Source organism: Thalassophryne amazonica, chromosome 14, assembly GCF_902500255.1.
Source record: "Thalassophryne amazonica chromosome 14, fThaAma1.1, whole genome shotgun sequence".
Lineage (NCBI taxonomy): Eukaryota > Metazoa > Chordata > Actinopteri > Batrachoidiformes > Batrachoididae > Thalassophryne > Thalassophryne amazonica.
In genome coordinates this window covers 87,444,707-87,466,590 of record NC_047116.1, presented here as the reverse complement: position 1 = coordinate 87,466,590, position 21,884 = coordinate 87,444,707, and the positions used below count along the sequence as shown (strand labels likewise).

The 21,884-nt window shown below is 38.0% G+C and overlaps 1 protein-coding gene across 2 annotated transcripts in view; it reads right to left on the bottom strand.

The window, feature by feature from the left end:
• Positions 1 to 21,884, bottom strand: part of LOC117524075 (inactive dipeptidyl peptidase 10-like) — a 643,233-nt gene that overhangs the window by 14,317 nt on the left and 607,032 nt on the right. For both annotated transcript variants that reach the window (XM_034185800.1, XM_034185801.1), the window contains exons 13-19: positions 17,291 to 17,398; positions 13,580 to 13,671; positions 10,661 to 10,708; positions 10,210 to 10,331; positions 5,614 to 5,658; positions 3,683 to 3,781; positions 1,250 to 1,319 (exon numbers count right to left, since the gene is read on the bottom strand). In XM_034185800.1, coding sequence (XP_034041691.1) covers positions 1,250 to 1,319; positions 3,683 to 3,781; positions 5,614 to 5,658; positions 10,210 to 10,331; positions 10,661 to 10,708; positions 13,580 to 13,671; positions 17,291 to 17,398 — 584 coding nt within the window. The remainder of the gene's footprint in view (positions 1 to 1,249; positions 1,320 to 3,682; positions 3,782 to 5,613; positions 5,659 to 10,209; positions 10,332 to 10,660; positions 10,709 to 13,579; positions 13,672 to 17,290; positions 17,399 to 21,884) is intronic.

The window sequence follows — 21,884 nt, the reverse complement described above, 5'->3', positions numbered from 1 at the left end:
TTGACGTTTTGGGAGATATTTTTTCAGCATTCACTTTTGCAGTTAACAGTTTGCGGATAATTCACCATTTGCAGCTGATTCATGTTTTTGGGCTTAGCAAAACTCATGCAAGAGAGCTGTGGGACCCCTCATCTTTAGCGCAGGCGAAGTCCGAATGCAGGTGTTGGTGCCAATCATTACAGCATCCTCCACACTACTGAACCACCTTGGGTCCTGAAGGACAACCACGCAGGAAGGTAACTGGTCCATCACCACCTTTTGAAAGTTGTCATCTGTCTGCTGGAGCCTCAAGGAATGTGGGGTCCTCAACACTGGCATGTGTGTGCTCATGCTGAGCAAGCGACAGTGCCACATGGCTAAAATGTTGTAGCTTACGTTCCCTCACATGCAATTGGTATGATTCATCTCAGTCTCCTTGAACAACTGTTCTTCTGTCACAAAGTCATTCCAGTGGTACCCAAGGATCCTCTGACGAGACAAAGTTCCAAAGACATCCAGGCGCTGCCTTAAGTAAGTGGTTAGCATCCAATCTCACCACCTTGCAGAAAGAAAGGAAGGACCAGGGCCCAGTTTCATAAAGCAGTCTAATCTTTTAGTCTACTAAGCTTACTTAATCGACTAAGGTTAATTGCCCAACATTATTAGTCTAATCTCCATTTCACATTGACGGCTAAACTTGTAGATTAGCCATCTTATGTTAGTCGACCATTTTCACGGTCATAGCAGCCTTGCAACTATCACTGCCAAGAAATGCCTCCAATGCACAACAGTTTTGTTTACTTCCAGGTTGGTCGACTGTTACAAACATGGCCAAGTCTGCCGCAGTAAAGTGCTCTCAACTTCAGCGGTCCCGGAACACCCGCTCCTGCCACAAGTCTCTCTTTCCTTCCTCCTCCAACAAGTAGTGGCACATGATAGCCATCTTTTTTGAAGTTTTGTTGACTAAAATAAGATTAGCTTCCTTTGTACCAGGCTAAAAACTTTAGTCGGGTAACGTGAAACATTAACCGACTATGCGCTTTGTGCAAAGACTAATGCCAAAAGATGAGTCGGCTAAGTGAGTTTAGTCTACTAAACAATATTAGACTGCTTTCTGAAACTGGGTCCAGGACTCCAAACAATTGGATTTTCTTTCTTCTACAAAGGTATGAGTCTATGCATTAATCTGCTGCTTGTGTGATGCACACAAACAAAACCTGCCAGGAAATATAGGTCACATCAAAATGGACGTGTCATTACAGATACATACACCACCAACAACAAGCCATAGTGACGAGAATCTGAGAAGTCTGGTGGGTAGGAAATCTTTAAAGGTAACTCTGTGAAAAGAAAAGACAAAAAGCACAGTGTTACTTATCAACAGTTACTGTTTGATTTTCAGCTTTTATGTAAGGGTCTGACTTCATATCACTTTTCTTTTCTGTCACAATCTTTTTTCAATTGCTCTAAAGGCAGCATGTGGCCACATCCAGATTAAAGGGCCACAGTGAATAACTTTTTTAGGAGCGAGTGCTTTGACTTTTTTGTGATGCAAGTGATTCAACCCTCTGGGGTCAATGGACGCACCGGCGCGTCCAACTCTGTCTTCTCATTTCTATTAATAGATGAGAGACAGGATGACAAAGAGTTCATTTGATGACCTCCTGAAATTATAGGCAATCCTAGAGCCTTAAAAAGGTCACATGGGTGTGTGTCTCTTGCTGCCTGCCGCTGCCAGAGACTGCATCATTGTGTGAGGATTCTCACTGATTCACACTGCTACTAAACATGCATAAATGCTAAAAGAACAGCCTGTCAGCAAGTAAGTCTCTTTGGCTTCTCCCTTGTTTTCACTCAGGGTCACCACGGCAAATCCAAGGTGTATCTGCATGTTGAATTGGCACAAGATGTACACCAGATGCCCTTCTTGAAGTAACTCACTTACATGGAAAAATGTGTCACAGGTGGGGTCTGAACCGGGAGCCTTCTGCACAGAAGCCAAGTGCACTAACCACTTGGCCACAGACAATGCAAACTGTCATGAAAAAAACATATGGACAGATTTTCTTTTTTTCAAGATCCACAAGCTTTTCTTGTTTGTTTGTTTTTCTAGTTGTTTTTTGGTGTTGTTTTTTTGTTTGTCTAACGGTGCAAATGGACATTAGAGTGAGGGGTTTCTATTTTTCATTCACTGAAGGCTATTGATGTACATTTCTGCATAGAGTAAATATAATGCAATGCTAAAATACCCTCAGCCATATAAGCATAAGAAACAAAATGTGACCTTATGACCTCTTGAAATTGGTCAGGGTTATTCATCTTTGAACTTATCTAAGGTCTGTGTCCGTGTCTCAAGAATTCACTCTGTGAATTTGAAGACCCTGGTAGTAATAGGAATGGACTTATGCTGAGCACAGACAGACAGATGGATGCAAAGTCTTTGCAACACCCAGTGGCCATATTTTGGCCTTGGGTAAAAACAGAAAACATCTTGCTGAAAATGGTAAGTTATTTTATTGAGATTATGACTATTAAGATTTATTATTTGTAATATTTTGAAGGCAACTTTAATATTGGCAGTTCCCAGTCATTAGAGCTGCTGCAATGCATCACATATTTTTTGGAATTTATTGATACGTTTTCATATATTACGCTATTTTTGCGACCTAAAAACTTTGGTAAACCCATTTCTAGCACCAAAACAGCTCATACAGGTGTATTTTCATGAAAGACTTCATTTTTTTTTAAAGCACTTTTTTTTTTTACAGGGTTAAAGAAATTATTTGTCTATACAACGTTCTAGACAAATATGTCTTACATATCCAAAAAGCTCTTCTGAGCATTGTGATATGCAACATATGGACATTATGCCTCTAAAATTTGGTAAATTCAAAGTTATGGACAACAATATATTCAAAAAATAAAATTACATATTTTCATTTTGGACATTTATCATCCACCGATCTTTAATTTTCTTCATATATTACACTACTTTTATGAGCCAAAAACATTGGCAAACCTATTTCCAGCACCATCATCCACATCTGTAAAGGTGCATTTTCAATAAAGATTTGAAGAATTTTCTAAAAATGCATTTAATTTTTTTCAGATTTAAACTATTTCTACATACAATGTTCAAAACACATATATCGAAAGCAGAGATTGTTATGAACATTGTGATATGCAACACATGGACATTATCCTCAAAAGCGTTATTTAAAAAGTTTAATTACTGAAAGCATGGTAACATTGAGAAAGTACTCCTGGATCCCAGAGGGTTAAGATGAAAATCCCTGAACCTTTCATAGGTGCTGTGATGTACTACATCAACTTATTGAGCATTCAATCAGAAAGAGCAACACCTTTCATCCTCAAGGAAAGAGAACTTTGTTTTTGCAGTTCTGTCTATAACTGATGTGTCACATAAAATCCATCATAAGAAAAAAACAAAACAAAGACCGCAGATTAGACAGATGCTATGTTCCCACTCAGGGTGAGTACTTTTTATATACATTATAAACCAGTCATTAGCTCTTTGTTGTTGTCATAGGAACATCCTGTGAGGAGTGCTTTTTCTTTTTAAGAAACTACTGAGATGAAGTGCTGGGATGAAGCAGTTCTCAGTGTGCTCTCTGCACTTTTCTGCCAGGAAACAAAAAATGCAATATGGACACAGGGCATATAGAATGATGATTTTTCTCACCAAAATGTTCCATTTGAACATTTGTGAAGTCAGTCAGCTGTATTCTTTTATACTTCAAGGCTGCTTTTAGCAAAGAGTTGTTCTCAAGGATGTAGTAATCTACAAGGATGAGAAGAAATGCAGATCTGAAAAGTGCTGATAATTTTATGACTTACAAGACAAGGATTTCTATTCAGATCATGTATTACAATAAGAAACAAAATTCTAGTCACAGTTTGCCAAAAAACATCTGCGTGTCATTGATTTAGTTCTCACTGTGTGGTACCTGTGAGCAGAACTCTGTATTTCTTGCATTGATTAAAAGAGACGTTTGACCAAAACTCAAACAGCGTATGTTTTTGTTAAAATAACATAAAATAAATGGAAAAATAAATTCTAAACAATGTCTTTAAAAACTGAATACATCCTGAAAAGTAGATATGAATGGAAATAAAGACATTTACCAATGATTTTAAAGAAAAAGGTAACAATTCATGAGGATAACCATTTAAACTGTTAATTCAAACTATCATATTATACATTCAAAAGGTCTTGTTTCAGAAAAAAAGCGTTTTTAGCGACAACAGAATCCTGATGGCAGCGTCAAAAACAGTAACTCTACTATTTCCCCTTCACACAATAAACAATGATTCTGATTTGGCTATTTTTCCATTCAGTGCATCTGAGAATCAACTAAATGAAATGGAATTCATCCAGCATTTCTAATAGAAAACCCAAAATCAATAGACGTCTCATTATAGAACCACCAGAGGCTTTGAGTTCCCAGCTGTGGACAGAGGGCCAGTCCAAATAACCCTGGGTAAACTGCTTGCTTTTCTGCTGCATAGATGTTAAGTTATTGTGGAGAGAAAAGACAAGACAGATACACAGGCACACACAACATGGAGCACCCAATATGTGCAGTTGTATGTTTGGGAAACATACGAAGCAGCATCGGCAGCACAGTGGATTAGTGGTTAGCACTGTTGCCTCACAGCGAGATCTTCATGGGATTGATTCCCACCTCATCCCTTTCTGTGTGAAGTTTGCATGTTGTCCCCGTGTTTGTGTGGGCTCTCTCATCCGAAGACATGCCGGTTAGGTGAATTGGAAACTTTTAACTGTCCGTAGGTGTGGGTGTGAATGTGTTTGTCTATATGTAGCCCTGTGACAGACTGGCGTCCTGTCTAGGGTGTACCCCGCCTCACGCCCTCTGACTGCTGGGATAGGTTCCAGCCCCTCCTTGACACTTAACTGGAGTAAGCGTTTGAAGATGCGTGAGTGAGTGAGTGAGTGTGTTCAAGTTTACTCTGTATTTTAGCAAGTAAATGGGAAGTGGTGGTAAATGCACAGCAATTATATAGCGCTTTTCCATCTGCTTCAGGCGCTTAAAGCGTTTTACAATAATACCTCACATTCGCCTCAGTGTCAGAGTGCTGCCATACAAGGCACTCACTACACACCGGGAGAAATAGGGGATTAAAGACCTTTTTTGTATTGGTCTTAATTTAATTTTCTGAGATACTGAATCTGGGATTTTCATTAGATGTCACTTATAATCATCAAAATTAAAAGAAATAAACATTTGAAATATATCTGTCTGTGTGCAATGAATGAACATAATATACAAGTTTCACTTTTTGAATGGAATTACTGAAATAAATCAACTTTTTCATGAAATTCTAATTATATGACCAGCACCTGTATAATCCCATCAGTGACATGTTATGCTAGGCTAACAATCCAACACAGTACTGTGACATGTAGCACTACCCCTGTGGAAGTAAAACCAAAGGGTCTCTAGGTCCTGTGTAATGGCATGCTGCCATGGGGTCATACATTGCACATTTTATGTTAGGATAATTATACCAATATTAACAGTATTTTAGAGTCCATATGGTGACATCACATCATCTAGTGGTGACTTAACATTAATGGATTGCACTTCTTACTTGAGTTATTGAGGCTGTGTAAGATCACAGTTGGTGCTCCAGGACCTAAAGGGCAAAAAACAAAAAAAACAAAATCCAAATCTTAGAAGTAGGATATGATACAGTCCTAAAATATTTCCTGCTGTCTCTAACTATTGGAGAACATTTCAAACAATACCACATGAGAACGTTTCTCTTCTTCACACCATAAAGACAAACATGGTAAGACCACTTGGTAAGCAGCTGGCAGTCGTGTAATGTAGTTACAATGAACTTTAATCATCTTTAATTGTGTTTCACATGTCACCTTCCCTGTGTTCCCCGTCTCAGTCTGAGCTGAAAGACAATTAAAATTACTTATCTTATCGCCTCAGACTGTTCAATCAAATCACTTCTTTTCAATGTTGTCTTTGCATCACACAGAGTCAGGGGTTAATGGGATAGTAGATTTACTCAAAAGGTCAACTGTTGCTGACATCTCACCTCCTTCCACCTTCTTCTCTTGCACAAACAGTCAAAAGTTGGCTTTAAACGAATCCTTTCTTTTCTTGCACTTATGCATTCGGGGCATTTTGGTTTTGACATTTGCATTCTTACTGTGCTTTCTTCTGTCACACTGAGAAATGGTTTCATTATGTGCATGTATCTGCTTCTAAACATCAAAGCATTAAAGAGTGGTTTTGAGTGGAACGAAAAAGGCTGTGATGCTTTCGAGGAAAAAGAAATTGCTACTCTATTAAATTGTATTCAAACCTAACATACAGGAAGGATAAAAGTCATCTAAAGTCATCTATCTAAAGCTCTTGAAACCATGGATTATATCATGAATCCATATTATGTGGTGATATTCTTTATGTTGAAATTGCACAGTGGTTTACGAAATAGGTAGACTGGACACAATGGGTGGAAACTGCATATCCGTCTTGAAAAAGGCGTGTCAGATGGATTTGGTGTCAGACAAGTGGTTTTGAAATTTTACATTTATCCGCTTGTTTTGAATGGTCCAAATGTTGATTCTATTTTCGTTTCTACGTTACTTTTAATATGGCAAAAGGCTGTGTATTATGGGCACTGTAGAATACAAATTCGGTACAGCTAAGCTCAGTTGCAACCAAGGCACAATGTTAAACACAAGACTGTCGTTGGTCCTCCAGCCTGCAGACAATTGCTTTTGGGGTGTGGTGGTGGGATCCAAGGTCCAGAGCTGCACTGCTGAATACAGTATTCACAACAGCTGTGGTGTAGTTTATGCTGTTGTGGCAAAGTGCTGGAGACTTGCAGAATAGCAGGATCTACAAAAGTGCCCAGTTTGCACTCTGACAATAGAGTTGTTGCAACTTCAGTAAGGATTCACTGGCCCCACAGACAACTGCCTGCTCAAGCTGTTTTACAGGAGGAGAATGTTGATGGAACATTTCCAGAAACAGACAAAACAAATGACCTGAATAGATTGTGGATGCTGCCAGAGACTGCAGTGAAGCTCTTAATGTTCACAGGAGGTATTTCATCTTAGAAAAGTCCTACACCGGCCGTGAGCCCCACCAGGCCAGTGCTTAACCTTGGTAGCCAATTAGGATCCAGGGAAGTTGTCAAGTTTGGTGGATGTGATGTTGTGTGGCATGACTGCATGTTTCCAGATATGACCTGACATCTCAGTGACTTTCAAATGGACAAAAACAAAACAAGAAAAACAATGAATTTCCACCTACTTAAACATGTTAGTCAATTTATTATTATTATTATTATTATTATTATTATTTCACTAGAAATGTCACAGATTGGGTGGGTTCAGGACTATGAAAATAACATGTTTGTTTTGTTTTGTTTTTTGTTTGTTGGCATTAAAATGAATAATGAATTGGTGTACCATGAAAATTCATCAGTGCATGAAAGACTCTTGCCTCCTAAATATAAATTAAAATTAGGGCTAGTGGCCGGCGATCACCTTAGTATTTCTTTTGTTTTTCTTGTTGATTAATGCTGGCAAATTATACAGTATTTTTTGTCTTTCTGATGCCTGATTCTGTTTTTTCTCTCTGTTTAAGGTGCAGCTCCAGGGATGGGAGTTGTATTCGTGTTTGCGATCCTCCTGTCCTGTGCGCCAATAGCATTTCTTGTATATTTGTCCGTGAATTGTTCTGTAATTTATGTTTGTAGCATGGCCCAAGCAGAGGGTCACCCCTTTGAGTCTGGTCTGCTTGAGGTTTCTTCCTCAGAGGGAGTTTTTCCTTACCACTGTTGCTCTGGGGGTTGGTAAGGTTAGACCTTACCTGTGTGAAGCGCTTTGAGGCAACTCTGTTGTGATTTGGTGCTATAGAAATGAAAATAACTTGAAAATGAAAAATTGAAATCACAAACAATATGAACAGTTGCCCTTGATTAAATAAAGTTGTTGTTGCCAGTAATGCAGACTAAAACTAATTAAACACAATACAGTGGATAATTGTTTTAATTTTCTGCTACTCATTTGGAATTGATTTGAGATCAATTTGAACTGAATATTAGAAGGATAATTGATTACTTGGGGCAATCCTTGACATCTGTCACATGGTCCAGATTAGTACCAATAAAGAGATAAATCAAATGCTAAACACAGTATCATCCAAATGTAATTGAATCATGCGCCGACAGTTGAGTAATCTCATTTGAACAGTTTTTCAGGAAAGTAAATATAGATTGTTTTCATTTAGGCTAGTTGGCTTCTGAATGTTCAGATTCAATGTGGATGAGAAACCTGATAAGTCAACACAGAGAATCGCTCATAACTGTGTTCTTATATTCAACTGTAGCTTGACTGTCAAAATAAAAATAATCTTGTTTCCAAGTTCTGGATATGCAGTTACTACTAATGCTACAGACCACCAATACATGCAATAATACTGTAATTTAATTTTCTTTTTAAAAACAAACAACTTAGAAGTACAGGGTCAAAGCGATGATTATTATTTTCCTGCAGGCTTAATGATCAGAATAAGCAGTGCACCAACATCCTGGTATTTTTCTGACAATGAAACTGGCTTTGTTCTTGGATTTGATTTCACAAAACTGTGACTTTTATTTAAATGAGGCAGTACAAAGCCAACAGTTTGTGTTTTGTTGGTAATTACATCTTAGACGTTGCACTGAAAATAGCCATGTTTCACAGCCATATATATATATATATATATATATATACTTCTGAACAGAACTGGTATTATGATTCCAGTTTTGTGTTCCATTCGAAACGGTTACAACAAAAAATATATATATTGTTCCGAAAACGGTTAACAACATTCCATGTCAGCTGTGGGACACTGAAAACACTCTATATGCCAGAGCTGTATGTGGCGCTGTAAGGCTCTGACAATAAAAAAAAATGCAGCAGAAGCTGGTCACTGAGTTAAAAAAAAAATAAAAAAAAAAATATATATATATATATATATATATATATGTATATATATATATATTTGAACTACCACCCAGGACGTTGTGAGAGAACAGAGAACTTTCAGAAGAGGTCGGGATCAGCAGTTTATCCGGACATTCCACTGTTAAAGGAGATTTTATTAATGAAAGACGTGCGGACGGGTCCGCGCGTCGGGATGCAGCCGGCGCGTTGCGGCGGCACAGGAAAAACACCTCCGTGTTGATAACCATTTGTAAAAACCAGGCGGCTTTTGATGGCTTTCAGTTGAGTGAGTATCTGAGAAATTGTTTAACAGCTGGACATCTTCCAACTTGTCCTTAACGCTTCCAACGGAGGTGTTTTTCCTGTGGCGGCGCGTGGCACCGGCTGCGTCCCGACGTGCGGACCCGTCCGCACTTTCTTTCATTACAAAATCTCCTTTAACAGTGGAATGTCCGGATAAACTGCTGATCCCGACCTCTTCTGAAAGTTCTCTGTTCTCTCATGACATCCTGGGTCAACAGAGGCTTAAATTTGGAAGCTTTCAGCTCGAAACAGGCAGACAGCGGCGGCTCAGGGCGCGTCGCGATGTCCCGCTCCGTGGGCAGTCCTTAAAGCGACAGCAACAGTCCATAATCTCTCATCAGCTGTTAAAATTTTCACAGAAAACCAGCTGAATTTCTCAAATGATGTCCACTTCGATGTGCCTCACAGTTTTGGAAAAACGTTTGATCAAGCAAAGCGCTAGTCTCTCAGGAAGTTCTCAGACAAAGAGATTCCGACGGGAGGGGTGGACCACTCCTCACTCAAAGCCAGCCCACAGGCGAATGACGTAACCGACAGGCGTGAAAAAACTCTCGCATGCCCATGAGGGTTCAAGCTTGTCTGATGTAATCGCACGTGATTCAAATCCATATAGTTTTTGAAAAAAATAAAAAGGTCTGATACTTTTCTAACAGACCTCATATATATATATATATATATATATATATATATATATATATATATATATATATATATATATATATATATATATATAGATATAGATATAGATATATATATATATATAGATATAGAGATATATATATATCCAATTTGATTCAATGACTGAATATGCAAACGATACCTTTTCCAAGGTGGATGATTTTTGGTTTATCTGACCTACGTATAGTTTGGATAACATTATCAGTGGACAAAACTTAACAGTATCAGCAGGTTATTTGCTGACTTACCTTTACAGTGGAGAATAATGTGCTGATATGTGGGGCTGATGTCAGCATCAAAGTACAGACAGTGGGCCTTATTTAGCTCACACGTTAAACACCGCCGTGGAAACAGACCTACAGTTTTAACACTGAAGAAAGAAGATACAGTTAAGAAAGTAAGACATATAAATGATCAAGTAAAACACAGCCATAATGTGGTGCTAATCCCAATTTTTTTTTTAAATAAGTATTATAGGATTAAAGATGTAACACACTGCGACACACACTACATTGATAATATGTGCAGTTTAAAATAGAGGTTTAAGAAAAATCTAAAGCCATCATAAGTTTTTTCCTGATTGCAGAGGCTGAAAAGAGAGTTTTAAATAATAGATTGTGTAGTTATTACATTTTGAACAAAGTATAAAACATTGTGAAGACCAAATACTATAAAATAATGTAGCTGAAAGTGAATCACCTGAAAAGTTGGCGTCTTCGAGGTGAACCTTCTGTACTGAGGAAATAACTGTTGGATGAAAACAAAGATACATCAACTTCTTCCCACATTTATGTGCTATCAAGGTGCTCCAAGTAGTTTTGGGGGATTTTGCTCAAGGGCCCATTAACATTAAGTTACAAGAGGTAAAGCCCTGCAAGCCTGTGGTTAATAGAAAAACTGTTCTACAGATTGAGTCTACCAAATAAAGAAATCACCACTCTGACTTGCTAAATTAATATTAAAATTCATTACATTACAGTGATTTCCCTTTATAAAAGTTAATAATCATGATAAATTCCATCATTAGCACAAGGTCTACAAAGTTAGCAATTCAGAAAATTTTGCATCGAGTATTCAGCATGCTCATTATTTATTTTTTTAAGTAATCACATAAGTAAAATATATATTTTTTAACTTAATTAGAAAAAAATAATTTCACTGAATGAATGGACACAATCCAGCAATCATGATGTCAATATAATTGTTCTAGAGTCTCAAAAATAAATGTCAAATTATGGGTGGGAGCATGTTGTGATGTTGCACTTCATCGCATCCATAACACCACGTAACTCTGTTTGGGTCCCAAATGGCAACCACCCAGGCAGATAACCAGTCATTTCCACCATCTCTAAAACAATCTATCTACCTCACTCAGGAGAAACATGGGCATCCCCTTGACCATTTCCGGCAACTGGGGTCCTCAACACTCATGCACGTACATGCTGAATCATGCGCAGAGAAACAGGACAAAATGTCAAAGCTGACACTCCTTCACAATGCATGTGATACTGCTCATCTTACTCTCTTAAAATATAAGTGATCAACTGACACAAATTCATTTCAGCTGTACCCAAGGATCTTCTGAAGAGACCTATACCAAAGACATCTCGTCATCATATTACAACCCCAATTCCAATTAAGTTGGGATGTTGTGCAAAATTTAAATAAAAACAGAGTACAATGATTTGCAAATCCTCTTCAACCTATATTCAATTGAATACACCACAAAGACAAGATATTTAATGTTCAAACTGATACACTTCATTGTTTTTGTGCAAATATTTGCTCATTTTGAAATGGATGCCTGCAACACATTTCAAAAAAACCTGGGACAGCGGTATGTTTACCACTGTGTTACATCATACAGTTTACCACTGTGTAACATCATACATTTCACACAATGTCCCAACCTCATTGGAATTGGGGTTGTAGGTGACTGGTTATCTTCCAAGTCTCACAACCATACACCAAGACAGATAGCACCAGGACCCTAAAGACTTGGACCTTCATGCTCCTGCAGAGATATTGATAAACACCTCTGTCCAGCGACTTCCTGACTCCATAAGCTCTTCACAGGCACCTCTCAATGTCAGGATCCAGGGACATGAATGTCACAACAGAAATAAGTGAATATGTATCTCTTCAATTTCAACATGTTCACCACATAGATACACTTCTGGTGACTGAGTCCAGGAAGTTGTTTCATGAATCATAGTCTTGATCTAGGATGATCACAAACACAGCCACTTTGATTCCTCACTCACCTTCTCAAGCGGTTTGAATATCCATTAATTCCGCAAAGATCAAGGCATCATCTGTGAAGATGAGGTCAGTAAACCTTTCCTCACCAACAACATCACCTAAGTTATTGGTATTCACAACCCTACCCAATACCTAGTCCATGCAAGCCTTGAACAGTATAGAAGCCAGAACACATTTGTGGTGATCACCAGTTTTTACTGGGAAGAACTCAGTTTTGAAACACCTCCTCTAATGGACACAGGTAGCTCCAATACAATACTCAGCAACTTTCAGGGTCTTGCTGCAGAAGAACTCCCACAATCCAATCGGATTGTCATTTGTGTCGATGTCTGCAAGTCCTCCAGCCAAATTGCACACAAATTCCTAAGAAACAGTCTGATCTTGAAGTATGGTCAGATTTAATCTTGGGGACTGAGCAGGGACTCATTTGCAAGACTTTAGCCGAATATTCAGGGAAGCCACAACAAGTCTGTGTTTAAAATTCACAAAATGGGTACTTCTGTAGACCCTACAGTTCTGTAGATTTCTCCAGTGTTTTCCCACAGTAGTTGTAATGACATTATCTAACTAGAAGGTGGACTCAGAGAGCAGAATCTGAATCTTAAGAATTAGAATAAAATCGATCTTTGAAATTTGAATCGATAGCCAGCCCTAATCTCCATCACGAAAATGTACTACATTCCGTGATGGTATCACGATCGAATACCATGAGACTGGACTGGAATTAAAACTTATATAGACCCTGAGGCCCATTGGTGCCCACTGGATGGGATGGCACTTGAATTCAGGTTACTTCAACAGCCAAGGCACTACTTATTTACAACTGGGTGGATAGGGATAATGCAGATGAAGTGTCTGTATCAGTACTTGAAATACAAGGAAAGAGGTAAGTGGAAAATAAAGAGATAGGTTTATGAATAAAGTCCAGATCTGCATCATAAAGTAATCAACACCTCTCTGACCCAAGAACCATCTCCACACATTAAGTTAAAAAGGTGTGATTGGAGTGATTGCATAGAACTGCTATAGAAATAAAATTAAGGGACACTTGTTTAACCTTGGCCATAACGCTTGGAGGGAAAAAATGTCACCAAGGAAAGACTGACTTTGACACACAAAATTGTTCCAGTGTCTGTAGGGGACAGTGATGGAGAACCTCCATCATGTGCACATTTTGACTTCCAATGTGGAACTAAGACGAAACATTAAACAGCAGATCAGCAGGGAGAGGAAGTGGATCAGGATTTGAACAGATAAAATTATATGTTAACAGATATTATTACCAGACAGTCATCACTTAGATACACTGTATCTAAGAGTCTTGAATGCTGCCAGCATGTGAGTGGAAGGACTTACAGGTTGTCACTGTTCTCATCATAGACAACGATTTTGGCCACCTCCCAATTCCCTGATGTCAGATGACGGACTTCATTTTGATCTGCCCTGAACTGAGAAACAGGAAACAGTTCTGTTATCTACTGTCACTCCAACAGATGATGTTTTTTATTACATTGTGATCTAATTAAAGTGCTTTTACCCAAACCTGATGCATGAGTCAGTGTAAAGGTAAGAAATTCTGATTGTGAGTCATTCATTATTTCTGTTTGATTCAGAATAACCTGATACATTTTACAATGTACTGCGACAGACTGGCGTCCTGTCCTGGGTGTACCCCGCCTCACGCCCTATGACTGCTGGGATAGACTCCAGCCCCCCGCGACCCTTAATTGGACTAAGCGGTAGTAGATGGATGGATGGATGGATTTTACAATATAGGTTTTTTTTCAGTTTTTTCAGATTTTGCAAATTTTTACAGAAATTTAGCTAAACACATGGTTTGAATTACAGGGGTGCATGATCTCCGTCAATAAAAAGAAATTTCAATTTCAATTGATTTTCATTTATATAGCGCCAAAACACAACAGAGTTGCCTCAAAGCGCTTCACACAGGTAAGGTCTAACCTTACCAACCCCCAGAGCAACAGTGGTAAGGAAAAACTCCCTCTGAGGAAGAAACCTCAAGCAGACCAGACTCAAAGGGGTGACCCTCTGCTTGGGCCATGCTACAAACATAAATTATAGAACAATTCACAGAACAATTCACGGACGAATATACAAGAAATGCTATTGGCGCACAGGACAGGAGGATTGCCAACATGAATACAACTCCCATCTCTGGATGGAGCTGCACCTTAAACAGAGAGAAAAAACAGAATCAGGCATCAGAAAGACAAAAAAATACTGTATAATTTGCCAGCATTAATCAACAAGAAAAACAGAGAAATACTAAGGTGATCACTGGCCACTAGCCCTAAGAAAACACAGCTCTGAACATTCAAGAACACATTGAAAACTTCATTACAAACCAGAAGGCTAAAAACACGATTAGGAAAACCAAGTCAGGCATGAATATACCCCATAAATATCTAAATAACATCGGGAAAAAACCACACATACACACACACACACACACACACACACACACACACACACACACACACACACACACACACACACACACACACACACACACAGATTGAGAGCTTACCAGCTAACAACCAGACCATCTGGTAAGCAAGTTCTTCATGCAGGTGAAGAAAGGGAACGGGTCTGACAACAAGCCCAACACCGTCAGCAGCTTTCATTTTTGGGCGATACTGGAATGTCGTGTGTTTTTATATATAATAGCCATATAATAAACTAATCATTAACCAGGCTTGCTCGGCCTGTATGAGAAAATATCATTCCGAGGTGTTGACAGTACGGACCGAGCATGGCGAGACAACACAGAGAACACACCGTGCAAAAAGTCCTTGCGCTCGGTTAATAATCCTTTAATATTTTCCATATTTATGCCTATAGGAGAATCAGACACCCCTAAAGTGGACCATATCATTTGATTGGCGTGGTGCAAGCTGTCAGATATCCATGTCAGTGGTTATCCAGCTTGTTCACTACACTTTACTTTCTTACTTTCGGAGGTTCTGAATTAGAGTGATTATGTAAAGTATGTACAGATGAATGATGTTTAACCTTAACCTTAACTGACACTAACTTTTCCAGAACAACCCGTCAATGCTATTGACAGGTTGAATGCCTGTTGTAGTTTATAAAAATTGACATTTTAAACCAGTAATGCTGTGTTTACACATAACGATGACAAGTCACGAATGCCACCAAGTATACATTCTTGGCCACTGATCATGAATGTGATGATTTGAGGGAGAGGCATCAGATGTCCTCAGGAACTGCTGCAATGTGTTACTATGCCTTACATTTAATGGCACGTGTTGCTGGACAATTATCAGGAACCATTACGCACAATCAAGAATAATGTTCCGTGCTATTGCGCATAACAGCTCATCATTACATTCTGCCATGTTGTGAATGAGGCGAATTGTCTCCAAACACACCCATATTCATCCATCAGCTGCTGAACAATTCAGATCGCTCCAGTTTGCGCTTCAAAATCCACAGCAGAAGAACTTTGTGACTCCATGCTTAGTTGGGCTCTGTGGCATGGAGTGGAGCAGAAAGGAGGAGGAGACTGAGAGAACCAGAGGTGTGGCTTCACATGCCTCTCATCTCACTCACTTTCCAAAACATCAGGCACATGCAGCAGGTGGAACACCTGCAGGAGCATGCTGATGAGCATTGGAACGAGACTTTTAGCTGACTTAGCGTCACTGTCCTTCTTCAGCATACTGCAGCAATGAAACTCAATGCGGTGCAGTAGGGTTTATTGTGCACACATCAGAGAAGAACGCTGTCACTCTCTATTAAGGATCACCACTAATCAAGATGGATCAACACGCTCAGTTGCGACCTCCACAACATGAGGCGAAATGAGGGTGATGTGTGACATTCGTGGAAGATTTTTTTGTCAGCTAAAAACATGCTCCACCAAAATCGAGAATATCACACACCAAAATGCACTATTAAGAAACCTATTCAGATGTGCTAAGTCAAGTTAAGAATGTCAGGAATGTGCCAAGAATGACACAAATATGACATTCGTAAAGCATCCTGCCTATGTGTAAACGCAGCATAAATCAAACTGATTTTCTTTCTTGCTTAAACAATTAACATTATTTATTTAATAGTATTTCTGCAGAATTTAAACACAACTGTTACTTATTATACATTGAATCCCATTTGTTCCAGGCTACCACTGGACGTTTGGCACAGAGTTCGCATGTCGATGTGCATTTTCAAACAACTCCAGCTGTTTAAGGTGGATGGACCTCAGGTAGCCTTGAAACTGGGATATTTCATGTGAGAGACATGCACGCTTACTGTTTACATCACTGTGCTGTCACACATTCTGAAAATATAATGAACTGTATATCAGGTTGCCATATTATCTTATTTTTACTTTATTTGTACAAATTATGTTAATATGATGACACAATCATATGTGTTTGGTTTTGAGTGGGCTACGTATCAACAGTATAAAAACAGGTTCTACAGTATGTTATATTTTCAGACTAATTCACACTATGTGACAAAACGAAGGCTCAAGTATTTAGTGCTTCTGTTGACCAAAAAGTGTCCCTGGTTCAAGGCTGCCCATAACCCCATTCTCCTTATATTTTATTTTTCTGCAAATAACAATAGTTTTATACTGTAAAATTTTGCTGTATTTTTGTTCTAAAGCTATTTATATGTCTGTATTTTCTTTTTTCTGTTTTTCTTTTTTTTACAAAATTATTCTGGAAACACGGCTGCTGGAGTTTTTTTTACAGTTAAAAACAACTGATTGAAATTAGATTGAAATAAGCATCTTCATCTCCACAATGATGACTAAAAACCCTGCATGCACACACCAAAATTAATTGGATTCAGATGGAAAAGTTGAACATCTGTGCTGATGGAAATGTGCTCTGTGACTGTTGATTAAAGCAATGGTTCAAACAGTTGGACGGTGAATAAGAGTTATTTTCATTCAACTATATGAGAATATTTTGACATGGGTTACAACACATTTTGTAAAAATAAATATAGAAATATCAGAAACCAGAAAGTTCTATTTAGAAAGTTCTATAGCTGTGGTGAAGAGACTTTCACCTGTGTAGTGAACATGGCGATGTGATGGAACTCTCCACGTCCTCCTTGCTTAACTGGGATGGTCAGGAAGAACCTGCTGCCATCCCTAGAGAACACCGGCTCTTGGTTCTGTAAAAGCAATGATGGATCAGCTGATTTAGACCTAAAGCATTGTGCCACACCTGATCCACATTTTATCAAGATCAAAACCTTTGTTTTTGTCATTAAGTAATGTAGAACCATTTCTATGAATTAATGTACTGTTATACACTAGGTAATAAATGTTCCAATTCCATCGCATTTGACTGTAAAGACCACTTGTGAGTGGTCACACTTGGAAGCGTCAATGAATATTTGATCTGTGTGGACTAGGGAGGTGGTTGTAGCTGGAAACATAATGACATGGAGACTTTAACAGGGACCATTGTGTCACCGTCATGCATAGATATGTAATAACACAAATCAGTGGGGTTTTTTTTCATCAAATCACAACCTGTGTAATCAGCCTGTTCCTAAGCGATGACCACATTTCTGTACAGAGGAACTGAGCAATTTCCTTTCTGTTTCAGCTACATGCTAACTAGCCAAACTAGCTGTCCGTGAGTCACTGTGTTAGGCCAGGGTTGCCATCAGGCCCAGTCGCTATGCAAACTATAAATCAGAATCAGCAGAATCAAGACAATTTTAACTTGGCAATGTGAATTTACGTGTTCAAGTTCACCAAAGATGAACGTGTCTTGAAACACTTGCACATATTATTGTACTCAAGTATTTTATCTGTTTAGGCAGCAACAAATGTGTGCATCTTAGTAAATTAAGATGAAATCATTCAAACTTAATGCAAAAATTTCACGTTTCCACATTTTCTACACCACAAATTCCACATTTCTTCACCTGTTGGTGCAAAGTGAAGGGTGTCAAAATTCAACCCCTCATCCATGTTGTGACACCTGTGTAACGAATCAAGTAGGGGATTGCCTGTTGGGCTCAAATATGATGAAGACCTGTACCCCGTGTTCACTATGGTAACCATGAAAGTCCAAAAGGAACCCTGAATATGAGATGAGTAATGATGCTCTGATGAAAAAAAAAGTCCTCAACAGCTGATCAGGCGGAGGAGATGATGGCTTGTAACCCAATGGTTGTGAAGGTGGATGAAGGCTACAGGAGGTCCTCAGACCCAGACTGTCTGGGATTTCCCAGCCATCAGACCAGGCTAAGGGTCTGTCAAAGACCCTGTGTTTGTCAGATTGCAATTACATTCCCAAATTAAACAAATGAGCTCACGGGTATGTCTGGATCAACCCTGGATGTAGAATTCCACCATCCCATCCAGGAATTGACCAAGACACAATCTTACTTACCACAGAGCTATTACCACAACAGTACAAACCAATATTTCCCTTTGAAAATGTTAAATATTCCCCTGTTAAATAAGACTGTGAAAATGATTGAAACATAAAATTTGCTGCATTAAATTGATTAACATTGCATGATTTATCAATGTGGTGCAGTAAATGAGAGTATGAACCAAAATGCAGTACTGCACAGACATATACATCCAATGTATGTCTCCAGATGTTAATACTGCCACCACAAAAAATTACAAAAGCACATATTGGAAAATTTTATCAGGTGTTCCACAAGGAACCAGTCAAATGGCATTAGCTGCTTCATCATATGGCATGGGTTCTTGATAACAGTCTTTCCAGCTATCTCATCTCACACACTGTGGTCAGTGCTCAAAACACCATTGCCAAAAAAAGGTTTGTTCTATTTTTATAAAGAATTATTACAGCAGGTTAGCACACAAACATTCCTTTCTTCAACATTCTAGTAAGCTAAGACTGAGAAAAACCTAAATTATTTTCAAAGATGCAGGTGAACTGTGCTCAATATCAATATTACTATTCAGTCTGTAACTGTTTCAATGCTTCCACCAAGTACCGGAAAAAAATAAATGAAACCTTTGCTTTCACGTCGTCTCCATGAATTTCAAATTTCTGCTCACAAACAAACAAAACAGAAGTATTGTTTTGAAATGATGGTTAAATTACTTTATAATATTTTTAAACCCATTAAAACAACAATAAATTACGCTGAGAAATAGCATAAATTCCATTAAACATTGTGAAACATACAAACATGAAGCAATCTTAAATGCATTAGAACTTCTAGTAATCACAACCAATAAGTGACAATCTCACAGATAACCACTTTACCAGTGACAAGAAGATGCAAGTGCCGATACTGACAAGTGGTAAATAATGAACAAAAAGTCTATGGATGCAGGACAATTATTTGATTATCCCCTCTGTTAATGTCCTCCCAGTTTTTGAATAAACAATAAATGTTAACACAGTAAATGTCATACCCTCTTGTGAAAACAATTCCATGGTGAGAAAGTTCTTTCACAGTTTTTTAGATGGCTGCAAAATTGTATTAAGCCATTTAAGGTGGTGAACCAGTAATGGATTATAACTACCACACGTTACATTCTTCCAATCACCTTTCAAACTATATAACTGCAACATAATATTATACATATATTTTTGTCTGATCATAACAATTCCAAAAAGGTATAGTTTGGACTATCTGTGACGGAATGTTCTGGAGTTATGGGGTAAAAACAGCAAAAATGGTGACAAAGGTTAGTTTCAGTTTGTACAGCGGTCAAAACTTGCTCCAATTTGATGATCATCAAACTGATGATCTCTGGCATGGGAAGCTGATGCTCTAACCATGAAGGCTAAATCCTGGGCGCTGGACCCAGCACTGGAGTGAAGTCTTCAAATTTGCCAGCTCTGGTCAGGATATGAGCTGCCACATTCTGAACAATTTGTAGACCTTGAGTAGTCTTCTTTGACAGACCAGATGAAAGGGCATTACAACAATCCAACCATGATGTCACAAAAGAGTGGATTAAAATCTCAGCATCCTAAAAAGACAAGGCACTCCCATATGGGACTTTTTCACTTTTACTTTTCACATAATAGCAGTATCATGGCAGCCCACAGCCATCCTGAGCACTTTGGTTTCAAATATGTCATCATATCTGAGTCCAAGTGATAATTGTTGCTAATTTGCATCTTTGCCATTAATTTGTGTCTCCAAATACTCACCAACAGCAGCAGCCCAGTGACATACTACACTAAGTATTTAAAAATTCCACCTTCTTTCAGTTAAAAATCCTTGGCTTCACTGATGTCATCACAGCCTCCTGGCTGTTAAATACATAAGATATGTACAATGTTTCTGCGGAATCAATAATGTAACATATGAATTCTACAGAGTAACATTATTAAACTAGACTAGTGTGTTGCCAGTGGGCATCCACAGGTTCTAGATTGGGTAATGTTTATAAAATAGATAGGTTACATTTTTCAAGGGTGTTAATAAATTAACCAAAGCTTGTATCATGAGTTGGAATGGTGTGCAAGTCCAGAATGTTTTTAGAAACTTAGACCTCAACAACATTTAGAAAAAGAACTCAACTTTTTATTTTTTGTTAATTATGTAAATTTTTAATGTTAATTTATTGTCTTAGTGTATTTATAAATTGTTTAGGTTGTTGTTATCACATGCACAATATTATATTATCATTATTATTATTGGCATTATTATTATTATTATTATTACTTCTATTTTGTCATTTGATTTTTATGATTTTTAAATGGACCACAAGGTAAATAAGTGTTTTCACTTTCTTGTGTCATCCATATATATTTAACATATTTACAATTATATTATGTACTTACATTGAATTTACTCAATAAAATCACGCATGCATGCACGCACGCATATATATATATATATATATATATATATATATATATATATATGTATATATATATATATATCTCCTGCTGGAGTGGCGTGTTAGTCCAGAATGTAATTAGCAATGACACTTAATATCCGTAGTTTCTCTAAAATCCTTGACACAAACCACATTAGCATAACAAATGACAAATGTCACACACATGCAGAGCTGTCTCTTTTTTCTCTGTATACTGCTGCAAACAGGTGCTTTTAATTTTTACACACAAACAAACAGAGTTAGTGGTGGAAGATATCAAAAGCAATATGCTTTTCATTCAAAGTAATGACAACATGAGACTTAACTAAACTGACTAAACCAATTGAACTACAAAACACAATAAAACCAGTAACACTAACAATACTGTTAGACTAACATGAACCACAATAACAACATTTAAAACCCCAAAACCCTGAACTCCCATGGTGCACTGCAGCACAACATACATTGTTTACTGGTTAGGTAAATTGCTAATTTCTCTAAACAAATTTGTCCTATCAACTTTTGTTTTATGCAGCGTTTGTTCTTGGCCCAAAATACATAAGCATACCAAATGGTAAATGTCAGCTCTCCCCGGTTTTTGGTTATGAAAGCTTACACACGCATACGCACAGAGGTCACTTGACTATTATAAATATAGATGAGCATGTTTGTTTGTATTTTTTAAACATCCCTGCCAAAAATCTGCAAATTGTTGTAAATGAATGTAGCTAAAATGAGGCTTGCTAGGCTAGCAGAATCAGATATATATCTTTTTTTATAGCCTACAGCTTCATTTGGCTTCGGTTTCACTTTTCA